Source organism: Chlamydotis macqueenii, chromosome 8, assembly GCF_036417535.1.
Source record: "Chlamydotis macqueenii isolate bChlMac1 chromosome 8, bChlMac1.mat, whole genome shotgun sequence".
Taxonomy (NCBI): Eukaryota; Metazoa; Chordata; class Aves; order Otidiformes; family Otididae; genus Chlamydotis; species Chlamydotis macqueenii.
In genome coordinates, this window is record NC_141563.1 from 14,342,074 (window position 1) to 14,355,568 (window position 13,495).

The following is a 13,495-nucleotide window of genomic DNA, read 5'->3' on the forward strand; positions in this document are numbered from 1 at the left end:
TACAGGTAAGTCAGGGAGCCCCTTGATGGAAGAGCTTACGTGGCTCTTAAAAACCCAAGAAGTTTTCAGTGTGAACTAAACCGATGCAAATCAAAGTTATGTCCTGGTACAAATTGCATCTGTCCTGGGTTGAAATGTCAGCCAAGGTCTGACCCTGAGGTTTGACCTGCAGAGTCCAATTTGCCAGCCTATGATGACATTTCCACACCGATTTGGGAACTGCGCAAGGAAAGAGGTTTTTGAGATCTGTTGGCACGTTCACTGCTTCTAGAGCCAGCAGACTCCAGGCCAGTTAGACCAACAGAAGATGGATGCAGCAGTCACAGAGGTCTCCAGGTTTGATAGTGAGACAGCAGCTCTTCAAGCATAAAAAGATACAGGACTCAAATCCGCCCCAGATGCAAAAGGAAGGTTTGGGTTGCTGCTTGGGATGTTGGTCCAGAGGACAGAAAAGGCGGCCAGCTTCCATTTTCTAAATCTGCTGTTGGTAAATGCCCTGCGAAATGACTTCACTGTGTTGTAATTGTTCCTGGAGAAAGCTGGCCCAGTGGCTGGTAATGAAACTTTAGGCTGATGGAAACTGTTAAAATGCACTGCTGCTTTGCCTGTAGCGTTACAGTTAACAACTAAAAAGTCTTCATACTTTTTCTGCAAAACACATGGGTGTTTTATGCCTGGAATATCTGCAGCAATAAAGTGAATACGGTGCTTCATTTTTGTTTGCAGCATTAGAACTTGGAAAAGAATAAAAAATTAAGGTTCAAGAATGAGATTTGGCGTTCGTACTTCACGAAGCACATTCGGTTGGTATCTGTGGGTTTGGTACAGCCCATTACAGGGATTTAGACACTGGGGCAGATGTAGATTCCCAATTCCTATACAGGCATCTAAAAGGGAACTAGGTGCCTACATTTTGTTGTAGGCCACCCCTTGTTGGGCTGGCCAACACTGATTCACTGTAAAATTCAAGCTGACACCTGGTTCTGCCATCTGGACTCCCCGGAGTTAGAGAGCACTTGAGTCAAGGCAGTTCTCCTTCAGATCTCCTCTGTGCTCGGTCGGGTTTCCCAGAGGAAGCTGTAACCCCGTCTGAAGCGCCGCTTGGCACCCCTCAGCCCCAAGCTCACGCAGGAAGGACCTCTCGGTCAGCGCCGACAGAATCGAGATAACCAGGCTCCCCTTCTCCGCTGGACGCCCGCCTCGCCTCCGCTCAGTATGAAGGCCTACAGCTAAGCTGTGGGTGAAAGATGGTGGCACTACTGTTCCCCGAAAGGCGCTCAGCCAAATCCGATCAGAAACGCAGAACGCCTGCCAGCCAGTGGCAGTTCAGGACCGCCTCTCCTCTGACTGGGGCTGGCGTTTGTGGGAACGCGTTAGTCACGCAGGAGCTGTTAAAAGTGCTGCGGCGATAAATTGCGCAGTCATACATGGTCATCAAGTGATGAGTTTGCTCCGGGAGACAGCAGTACTTCAGAGCTTGACTAATCCCTTACAGATTGGAAACGGGGAGGGACGTGGTTAGGCACTGAAAAGGTCCCCATTTTATTGCCGATGATGTATTATTTAAGCCTCCGGTCCCCTGGATGGCTTCAGCTAAGCCTGGGGCTTGTGCCCTTGTGTTCCAGCCAGCTTTCTCCCAGTGGGAGGTAAGTTCATCTGCAAGACCTCTGATAGGCTTAAAGCAGCCACAACAATTTGGGCTGAATGGAAAAAAAATGCTCATTTTCACGGCTACTGAGAGAATATTGCTGTACATTGCAGGATCTTTTCAGTTTATACCTATGGAGGGAAGTATGTGTGCGCATCCTTGTGCATAATGGTCAAAGCAGACCTTCAGAAACAGCAGTATGAGGAAAAATACTACTTTTCCTTGTCGATTTCCTCACAGTGGTGTCACTGTAACTTATTAAAGCACATCAGCGCCTAGCTGCGCAGATGTCCCAGCCTCATAGGTCCCTAACTACACAGGTCCCAAGGACACGCTCTGCATACGCTGCCAACACAGCTCTAGATGCACTGGAGCAGGCATTTCGCCTGCTCTTACAACTACGTGATTACAAATTATAAATGACCAGGGAGTCGTGGTGATGCTTCCTCCTTGAAGCCTGCTTTATTTGGGAGCGGCTCCTCCTCTTCACTTATGCCTCATTAGCTGGGACTCATTAGCTGGCACTCACCGAGCTCTTTACGGCATTACATTCTCAGGAGCTCCCGGGCAGTGCCCCATGCACAGCACCAACTGCATATGCCGTGTGCCAGGCCCACGACAGCCCGGCTGCCTCGCCAGGAGCACCGCGGCCGTGACTGCCCGGCGGGCCCACCCACGGGGCGCTGGGCCTGCCCGCCCGCTGCGGCAGCCCTGTGAGCGCCCCTCGGCGCACCCTGTCGCATGCCATCTCCGGAGCCCGAAAGCAGACCCCGCTCCCTCCTGCCCCAAAACCCCCCCAGCTACCCTACTCCCATTCCCCAGGCCGCCATCTTGCCCGCCCCGCCCCCGCCGCGTTGCCGTGGAGCCGTGAGGCCCCCCCGGCGCTACCGGCCGGGGCTGTCCGCGGCGTTCGCCTGCGGCGAGGGGGAGGCGGCGGCGGGGCAGCCGCGGGCCCTGCCTGCCGCGGCGCCCCGTCAGCGGAAGGAGGAAGCGCCATGGCCGAGGCCTGGGCCGGCTTCTCGCAGGAGGAGCTGCGGCGCCTGCGGGGCCAGCGCCCAGGTACGGACCGCGACCAGGCTCTTGCGGGGGCCGGGGCTCGGGACCGGGCCGGCCGCAGCGCCCGTCCCGGTTGGTGAGGGGGCAGCAGGGCCGGGAGAGGCGCAGAGGAGCCTCCGGGCCCTGGGCACCCCATTACCCCCCGGCAGCTGCACCTACCGCCCTTCGTCCCCTTAGCGCCCTAAATCCACACCTCTGTCTGTCCTCTGAGCTCCTCCCATCCGTCTCCGCCTCAGACACCTTGGCCTCTCCAGGCAGCCCCTCGTTTCCCCCAGCCAGCCTCTCGACCCCTCGGCCCAGGCCCCCTCTCTCACTGCTCCCCTCAGTCTCCTGTCCAGCCTCTCTGTCTTTCCACCCGCAACCTCTCTGTCACGTTTCCGGACTCCCCAGCCCCTTGTCCTGCACCCACATCTGTCTGTCCACTACCCCACTCATGTTCCCAGCCCCCTCTTTGCCCATCTGTCACCTTGTCCTTCCCCATTCTTCACTTTATAAACCCTTGGTTTGCTCACCGGACTGCCTGGGACCCTTCTTTAGCTCTACCTCGGTCTGTCCATGGTTCCCCCAAAAGTCACCTTACTCCTACCCATGGTTCCTTCTTTACTCCTGCAGTCCTGGCTCCTTATTTCTCCCTCTCCTCCTTTTGGGTGCTCATATCCTCTAAAACTCTTGATTTTTAGGCTAACAAAACATTTCCAAGTTCCTAGGTTTTTCCACACATAGCCTTCCCTTGGCATGTCTTTTCCTTAGGTTGGTTTTGCACCAGTTTGCTTGCCCAGAAAAGCTACTTCACAGTCTGTCTTTGATCATAAGATTTGGTTTTAATTCTGTTTCTCCTACTCATCTGTTGATAGATTTGTATGAACCCTCGGAGCAGCAGCATCGCCCTCATACTGCGAATAAGAGTCGGAAGCAAACACAAAGAGAAAAAGCCCTCCAGCAACAATGTCAGAAGCTGGGACTGCAGGGTGGAGCAGCCTCTGTTCCTCCTGAGCAGTTGCTTTCTGTACCAAAACACAAGCCTGGTCATTGTCAGCAGGCAGTGCCACCACCTCCTTCTGCTTCAGCAGGAGATCAAAGGCAAAGTGACAACCGAGAGCAGCAGAAGGAAGAGACGCCGGGAGATCCTTGGAATGGCAGTGACAATGCGCAGACCCACCCTGCAAAGACAAACTCCAAAGTGGAGAAAAAGAAAGTGGAATTGTTAGTAAGTCAGTAAAATCAGGGGATGGGTTTTATTCTGTATTGACTCATTCTTTTGCTGTACAGTAAGGTGAACTTTCCTGCATCTAATAGGAAGGTTTGGGAGATGTTGTTTGCTTCATCTGCATTGAACCTTTGTTTTTCATCTCTGCTTGGGCTAAACCCGATTCAAAACCAAATTCTGTAGCGTAATCCGTGCACATACACACCATGCTGTCTTCAGATAATTCCTGTGGCTGTGGGACTCTGTATCCTAAATTGCCCAAGATGCAGGACTGTGTTAATGGTTTATGAAGACTTAATCTCTCCTGTGTCGCACTGTGTAGACAAGCTGGCTGCCAGAGCAAAAAGCTCTTTTGGAAGTAGATATGCCATGATTTGTGTAACTTGGTGTTCCCCTTCACCGTATTGCTGCAGACTTGTTAATGCCAAAAGTGTTGTAATGAGGTGAAATTTCAGGTTTAAGGAGTTCTCTAGCTTTTATGGTTCAAGATGAGACCTCTCTCAAGGCTGTCACCCTGCACGTCAGCCCACGGCAGGGTGCCTGTCTCCCTCAGAAGCATCAAACTGGTAGATGTGAGAGAGAGAAAGGAAAAACTACTGAACATGGCTCTCTGAGAGTTTGATGGAATGTGGCAATTACGTAGTTCATCATCCAGAATTCAGATAGTAGCCTCTAAAAGGAAGCTGCTATCTAAATGCTAGAAAGGGGAGGAATTTCCAGTATGAGAAATTACTTGGTTTTAGCTGCCACTTTTGTTTACCTGTCTGTATCTGAGTGCTAATTTTCTGCTCAGCGGTCAAAGCAAAGTGTGAGGGGCAAAAGAATGAATTCTTTTTCTAGGGCATATAGTTTATTTTTAAAACACTTCAACAATGCTGCTCCAGCCTTTAGTTCCTTTGCAGGTCCAAACTTTTCTGCCCAATATAATCCAGAAATACTAGCTGGCCACAAAGCTTCCATGCACCACTCCGTGCACCCAAATCAGGGGTCAGCAGCTTTCAAAGTGTGGTGTGCCAGACCCTGGTTAGATCTGTCCATAGGATCTTAGAGGGGACTGAAGAGGTCTGAAGGTGCTTCCCACTGGACAGGCGGCACTGTGGCACTCAGCAGCACTTGAGCGGAGAAGCAGCCTGTGGCTTCTCTCAAATTCAAAACTCGAAAGGATCCGGGAGGTTCTGTTTTGCACAGGTGCCTCGAGAGGCTGCAGCTGCCTGCCCAGCTCCTGGCTGGGATCATCTACCTGCAGTTAGCTGTCCCTTCAGCAGAACAGCAGCACTTTTTGAAGAGCAGTGCCAAATTCCTAGTGGGAGTGCAGCTCACCAGTAGTACTGGCTGTTCAGCTTCTTCCTAGTGGTGAAAAATACAGATGCTGTTTGACTGGGGAGAAGATAGCTAAAGCTTTGCAGAGAAGTTTTTCACTCTGTGGGAAGCAAATGACATTTAGCTGTAACAACCACCCCCTGAATCTGCTGAATTAGTCTCAGCCTGTGCACTTGAATTTAAATCTTATTAAAAATATTTCTCTGTATGAGGTTTTAGGAATAGGGTGATAAGGAGAAGTCTGAAGAGATATTCTTGTGCAGAAATTATTGTTAAGATTAACATAGCTGAGTTACTTGGGTATTTTTAAGCTAAGCTATTTTTAAGCTGAGACTTCTTGAGAGAGGGCATGAAGAACATAAGAGGGTGGAGAACTGGCAAAGCAGTTTTTGTTTCTCCTTAATCCTGCCCAATTGTGTTGAGGCAGGTTGTCCCCTCTCAGCTGAGACCTTGCCTTCCACCCTCTGGGGCTGGGTGTATCTCTTCGTAGATGTAGCCTAGGAAATGGAATCCATATAACTCTTTCCCTGGTGGTAAAAGTGAATTCTTGTTCTTCCTCATTGCTCATTTTCATTGTAACTTTTACCAGCCTTTCATTTCTATCAATTTAATTATTTGGGGGCTGTATTGTAAAGCAGACCTGTGAAAGGATCTGGTTTATGGAAAAAACATTTCCAAAAAAGAGGCTGTGTTGGCAGACTGAACAGATGGCGACTTGTAGCAGCCGGTAAGAAACTTGAAACTGCTTCTACCTAGTGGGGAAGCACATCCTTTAAATGAAAAATTCCATCCGTTTCTGAAAAAGTGCTGTACGCTCTTTCTTCCAGCAAAGCTGAATTAACCGCCAGTTTACTTGCTTATGAAGATTTTTGTTCTGATCAGCAGATTGCATCTGGAAATGTTTTATTGGTCTGAATGACTTCTTGCAGATGATTTTTCTTTCCTCAGAACCAAAACCTGTTTATTGTTCCTTTGACATTTTTAGAGTTTGCTCCAGGAAATATGATGGTGAATATTTGTGTCATTTGGGGAAGAGGGAGAGAAATGATCTTTCTATTAATTTTGATCATCTGGTCAATGAGCAGGCAGGAGAAATCACGATGGGAAATCCTCCAGCAAGAGCAGCGGCTGATAGAAGAGAAGAATAAACGCAAGAAGGCACTCCTGGCCAAAGCTATTGCTGAGAGGTAAGGGGCTATGCTGCAGCATGGCCTGCGGCTGAGGAAGGGATTACTTTTCATCTGCAACCAGTTGCGTATCTTCTATTTAAATCTCCCTTTTTCCTCTTCACTGTGCTCTGTATGTACTGCTGCACAAACGAGCAGCTGTGATCGACGTTTCCCTTTGATGACAAGTGCTGGCTAAGAAGTTGTGATTAAGCTTTCACACTTCCAAAGCTGCAGCTCTGTGCACAGATGGAAAAGTTATTACACAATCGAGAATTAGCTGAAGTCCTTGTGCCTGTTAGTAAGGGCGTGGTTGGAAGTTGAGGTGCTCGGATGCTCATCCCTGTTCTGTTCCTGATTTGTTTTCATGAGATTTAAGGAAAGCTTATTTGATTCCTAGCCTATGAAGGGAAACTGTAGCTATTTCTGTTTGGGCCTTTGACTTTCCCTTATTAGTATATGAAAAGAGTTGAAAAGAGAAGGCAATCAACTTTAAGTTTAAGAAGGTACCATTTTTACCACTGGCTGATTTGAAATGATAAAAATTGACATATTCTCACAGTTGTTAGCTCTTACTCAGGTAACTGGACTTTAAGGCATTGTACAGTGTTGTCCACCGAGATAGTTTAAGACTACAGGGAAGGCAAGGTTTGTAGGGAAGGATATTGGAGCAGCTGATAACAGTGGATCAAGGAAGGAGATGTGAATCTTTCAGGCTCACAGTGCTCTCCCAGACATGTATTTTGTTCTGCCCATCAAAGCTCTTGGGTAGCACAGGTGAGCATGGCCAGTACTGTGCAGAAGATTCTCTTTGAGGTGCTGAAGATTTTGTTTTCCTGTGCCAGGTAGAGATAAAACACAAGTACGTTTGATCTGAGTCACTGTAGGACAGCAAACATGTGTGACCACCAGGCTGGGTGCTTCCTTCTGGAAGCAGAGCATGAGGAGAGAGTGGAGGACTTGGAAGGTGATAGCTAGGGAGTTATGTCTGACATTGAAAGGCGCTGTTCAGGCTCTGAACAATATTACAGGATGTCTGTTTCTCTCCACCTGCATCAGCCAGTCTAATGCGAGATGGTGTCACGGCGTACACATCTAGTCTTGCTTTTAAGTACCTGCTTTGGGGTGTAAAGTGGTGGCTGAAAAGCATGCTTTTGCTGGTGGTGATGAATGACAGCAAAGTGACCTGGTGTAAAAGCTTGTTGAAGGTTACTTCGCTTGCTTGGGAGTGAAATCCATCAAAGCTGGCTGCCCTTAGCAACATTTAGTCTTCAGACCTTAGGAATGAATAGGCTGAATTGAAAAAGGTTACATAAGGCTTGATTGAAATCCTTTGTGTTTGATGTAAAACTTTCCATTGACTTCATTGGGATTTGGCTAGGCCTTTTGGGAATAATTTTACAAAATGGAAATCAAGCTTGGGTTAGGTGACTTCTTGGCCCTTACTAACTGGGATTCTTTGAAAGGGGATATTTGCAGGGCTAAATACCCTTCCCCCTCTTGCTCCCCCCCAAGCCATTTCCTGTTTCCTTACACTGAGAACTACTTAGATACAGCAGCTTCTTGTGTGTTTCCACAGTGAAGAAACACAATCCATTTTAGGCACTTTGATTATAGTCATTACATAATTTTGCCGTAGTCCTTTAATAGCAGGCATTTTAGATCCCTGTGGATATTAAAAAAGATCAAAAATTTTAAACCATAAAGAAGAAACCTTCTGAATAACTCTTAAAGAAGTTAGTTGCTCTGCAAATGAGATGAGGCCCATTATGTCAAGAAGAGAGGCTTGAAAAGAAAAAAAAAAAAAAAGAAAAAAAAAGTCTTCCTTTTGCAGATCCAAAAGAACTCAAGCTGAAACAGTGAAACTAAAAAGGATTCAGAAGGAGTTACAAGCTCTGGATGACATGGTATCTGCTGACATTGGCATCCTGCGGAACCGCATTGATCAGGCCAGCTTGGACTACTCCTACGCCCGGTAAGCGGCAGACAGGGAGGAGGGAATAGCCCTGCCTGAGTGGAGGGAGAAAATGCTGTTTCCTCTCACTGAAGCAGGAATGGAGTTACGTCGTTGTAATAATGTGTAGTTAAAGTGGTCACAGTCTGGGGGGCTTTCAAATCTTGAGGTAGAAGTGTGCTTTTTATTTCCTAATTTTTCCCTTGGAATCTGGAAACTGAAGTAGGTTTTCTGACTGCAGACTGTGTTTTCCAGCTTCGTGCTGTCACGAGACATACTTACTGCTTTAACTGTGCAGTTGTCCATAAGCCCTGCTTTATTGTTTCAAGGTTGTTTATTTCTTCTCAGGGGGAAAGAATTTTTTTAACAGTCCTAAAATGAAAGTCCTTTTCAGGGAAACTTGCTTGTTGATGACAGCTCCAGTCCTGTTGGAATCAATGGGACCAATTAAGCTTAAAACATATAATACTGCTGAAGTGCTTTTGGAACTGGGACCAAACATTGAAGGAAAAAGCTAGCTTTCACCCTTCACAATGTGCCTTTAATCACTCTGGTTCTGATAAGTTCCTTAAATGCAAGAAATTAATCGGAACACCCTATTAGTTGTGGGTAAACCACAACATCAGTAGATAAACATCAGCATGTTTGTGTAGCCATTTAATAAAATGGAAGTGTTCGCTTGCGGTTTTTCATTCACGATTCAATGTGTTAAACGTGTATTTCTCCTTATGACTTCTGCTATAGGTTGACCACAGGCCAATAAACATGGTAATTAGTCTTTGAAAAATAGCGGCGGTAGCTAAAAAATAAGGATTTCTTTTGTGTAATTATAATTTGAAATATCTAAGATTAACTGTAGTTTCAGTAGCTGAGTGCATATGAATACTGAATTTCATATCCTCAAGATGGAAAAACATTTCAGTGTATTTTAGGCTTATGTCTGATTTCTAAAACCATTAAATGCTCCTGGAAATTTCCTTACCAAAATTTTGTAATAATGTGTCTATTTGAAATGCTTAATGCCTAAAGAGCATATAACACAAGTGGCTCTGACATTTGGAAAGCAGTTTTTAGTGAAGATAGCAAAAGGGGATGCTGGTAGGATGAAGGGGATAAACTTTACAAAATAATGACTTTCATGAACTTAGTAAATTTTTTTGTGAGAGGGGGATTTGGAAACATGAGTTACATACTTTCAGTGTTGTAGTTTTTATGCATTATGAGCCAGAGCTGATTTACTTTGAAATGGTGTCTTTTTAAGCAATTTTTTTTTAGTTCTTGCCTTGTATTTTAGGGCTAAAACACAAATAATTTCAGTGGGTCAAAAAGTGCAGTATTAGTCCTGAGCACATACATAGTTAGGGGCATTTGACAATTTTTGTGGAATGGAATTTTTGTAAATATGTTCTGAAGAATATGTGTGAATTCAGCCCAAAGGTTTAACTGTGCAAAAGTTTCCAGCGTTGCATTAGTTTTTCCATTTCAGATACCTGACCCAGGGAAATCTTGTCTGTCTTGTGAGGGCAATGTAAGCGGGCATCTTCTGCCCACTACAGACATAGCCTTTACAACTGGGTCAAAGTTTTGCAATTATTATTTAAAAGAACATATTTGGGAAGACTTTTCTATGTCTTATTTCCTTCTGTTTCCCCACACAAAGGATCTCTCCTATCTTCTGTTGCTTTGTTTAACCAGATATTTTAATCTGGTTTTATAAAACAGCGGGATTCATTATTCCACTTTACTAATATTAGTTTTATGAATGTTCTGCGAGGTATATCACATAGTAATTCTGCAAAAGCCTTTGCATGTTCCTTTTCCTGATGAGCAAGATCGCATCTATCTTCCTATTAATTAAATCAGAATTAATATACAGATTCACTGAAAGTAGTGAAAGATGCATCACTAATGTGGACACCAACCATGAAAGTGCTAGATATCCCGGATGTGTTAACTTCAATAAATATTTGGAATATTTCCTTTTTGTCATGACAGGAAGTGCAAATTGGCAGGGCATGTGTGTCAGGGGAATGCTTACAATAAAATTATACACCTGTTGCCATGCAAAAGTTGTGATCACTATTGATGTTATATGCTGTGTCAATCTGTGCTGCTCATGATTTTCTGAACATACACATGAGTGGCTGGAAGAGCACACTTCTAGACCAGATCTGAATGTAAATAGGCATAGCACCATTGGGGCATCTTTATCTGTTGGGTGGACGGTTGGATTAGAAAGAGCACGAAACTGTTCTACAGTGTTTCAGCTCACTAGATAGACGTTCATTAGAAGTGTAAAAATACTACAATTTCTGATGGTTTCTTTCTGCTGCTAGTGATGCATCTCTTAAAACAAGCAGTAAAAATGCTTGTTTGTGATTGAATCTGTAGATGTCAGATGAGCAAATTAACTCTTGGAATACAGCAGCCTTGGACGCTAATGTGTCAAGAGGAAAAGATTTGATTGATTCACACGTAGTTTCTTCCCTGTGACTAAGCAGCATGTCATGAAATAGCTGGCATAATGCATTGCAGAGCACGTTCCATTTCAGGGATGCTTAAAGTCTCTGTCCGTGTGTCAGATTGTGAAGTGCTTTGAGATCTAACCCACTAGAAATGATCATGATTTTGCAGGAAGCGGTATGATAAGGCTGAGTCGGAGTACGTGGCAGCCAAGCTGGATCTGCAACACAAGACAGAGATTAAGGAGCACCTTACAGAGCACCTGTGCACGATCATACAGCAGAACGAACTCCGCAAGGCCAGGAAGCTGGAGGAGTTAATGAAGCAGCTGGAAGTGGAGGCAGATGAGGAAAATCTGGAACTTGAGATAGAGGTGGAGCGGATACTACAGCAGCAGGAGGCAGAAGCAGGGAGACAAGCCAGCCAGTCACACAATCATGCTGGGACAGCTAAGGAAAACCCCACTCCCAGTGTTAAGACACGGGAGAGTGAGCATGCTAACCATGCTGTCGCTTCTGCTGCTATTTCTGAACAGTCGTTTCAGTCTGAAAACTCTAGCACCAAATCCCTCTCCAGTATGGACAGCCAAACTCAAGCGGTAAATGTGACTCCAGGAACCTCCCCAGCTTGTTCTGGTACATGACTACTATGTTCACATAAGCCAGCCGGTTACGGATTATATGCTCTGCGGGCTTGTGTGCTGTATGTTACATTTGGGTTTCTGCCGTGCCAGTAATATGCACTTCATTTCTCTTTTCCTTTTAATACTGTTTTCAAATTTTAGAGGCTCTTTTTTTCACAAGACTCTCATTTGGGGTTCACCATCTGTCTTCATCATTCTGGTTTAAGTTCATGTTCTAATGCCCAGCTTTTCATGGAGCTTTGTACCTTCCTGAAACAGGATATTTGGAAGCGAACAGTAGGGTTTTTCTGAAGGCTTTCAGCGTATCGATGTCACAGATACCTGGTGCCAGCAGTGTGCAGGAGATAACATATCTACAAGAGGAAACATCGCAACTTGTGCTGCTTCTGAACTCATTCTGTCCCCTGACAACTGTGATAGGATGTTTGTCTTTCTTTGTATGTGTAAGGGATTAGTTTTCAACGGTTTTTAATCCTGTGAAACCCAAGGGCTTACTTTAATTATCTTTGTAGCTGATATTCTTTCCTGTGCCTGATTTAAAGGAAATGCGCGTATTGAGGCAAATTGCGAAGTCGGTTGTAATATTTCCCATTTATCACTTTGCCTATTTCTTGCAGATCATGCTAGATCACACAAAGCTGTATATTGGTAACATTATTATCTATGAAATCACAGCAGCTGTGATTGAACAAAAATGATGCGTTACAGTTTAAGACATTGCAGAATATACGATGCAGAAGTAGAAACACAGGAAAGAGACTGTGTTACAATTAAAGCTGTTCCATTACAAATATTTTTCTCTATTGTAGTTGCCTTAAAGTTCTGGTAATTAGCTAAGGATCTTGTAATGAATAATCCCCACTGTATATTGGAAGTGAGCCGATTTTCGTATTAATATTCAATGCATTTTCTTGCCTGAAGAGTGGGTTTGTACCCCACAAGAAGTTCAGCTGTTTTGCTCTGTTGCTGTTGAAAGGCTTTAAAAAGCTATTCCAGGTGGAGAAAGTCTCGGGAATTAAAACAGAGGATGTAGGAAAATGTCCCATAGATGATGCAGCTGCAAACCGTGGGGACGGTGTTCATAGCTCTCCGCTTTGTAGCAGACGGAGGCTGCTTCATTGTGGAAACGGTTTCTGTAATACCTGACCTGAACGGCTCAGTCGGAGTTTATGGATGAGTTACTGAATGACACTGTCAAGTATATAAATGGGACACTGATTGTCTCTATGGCTTTAATAGTGGAAAAACATGTCACTACATTTAATTTTTATTTTATTAATAAATCAGTGCATCTTCTACACAGCGTGTTTACTTTCAGTTGTGATATCTGATACTAATACACATATCCAAGACTGGTTTTCCACAGGAGGTGATAAATGACAGTATCAGATAAGTCCTTTGGCGACTTTCTGCTTTGTGAAAGTAAAACCTCAAAAAAGGCTGTTCCAAAATATGAAAAGTTCTGAAGCAAAGACATGGCAGGATACGGCTTGGCAGGAATCTTTTCAACTAATGGTGGCCCATGGCAACAGTGTAAAATCTCTTCTGGTGCTTCCCATACACAGGAGAAAGAGGGATAAATCTGTTTCCTTGAGAAGCCACTCATAATCAGGGCTGATTCAAGTTAGAAAACTCCAAAGTAACATTTAGATACATATGAAGCATTGCGCTGTTGTTGCTGATACACTGCATTCCCTGTTGTTTTGCTGGAAGACTTGGCCTAAAAGTGGAAGATTTGATTGTATTGTGAGAAAATTGTGAGACTTCCTTTGCTCTGTCTGCAGATGCAGAACAGCTTGTAGCAACCTGATTATGGTTTTCAAAACTGGATACCAGTAAGTGCAATAATAATTTAATTGTACCATTCTTGTTTCCATCCTCTACAGCTGTCCCCAGTTGCTCCTCAAGAGAATCTAAGTCCTAGTGGATAGGTCTGTTCCTCATTACAGTTGTATTCAGCTCATCAGGGGACCTACGGAAGAGCCTCTAACAGAAGAATTGAATTGTAATGCTATTTACAGGAAGCACATGCATACGA

General features: G+C 44.9%; 1 protein-coding gene across 1 annotated transcript; it reads left to right on the forward strand.

The window, feature by feature from the left end:
* The first annotated feature begins 2,600 nt into the window (after positions 1–2,600).
* On the forward strand, positions 2,601–12,760 carry GORAB (golgin, RAB6 interacting). The gene is made up of 5 exons (XM_086753834.1): positions 2,601–2,707; positions 3,559–3,907; positions 6,317–6,418; positions 8,232–8,372; positions 10,986–12,760. Exons 1-5 carry the CDS (start codon positions 2,644–2,646, stop codon positions 11,455–11,457), a joined length of 1,128 nt encoding a protein of 375 aa, XP_086609960.1. The 5' UTR covers positions 2,601–2,643; the 3' UTR covers positions 11,458–12,760.
* Positions 12,761–13,495: the final 735 nt, after the last annotated feature.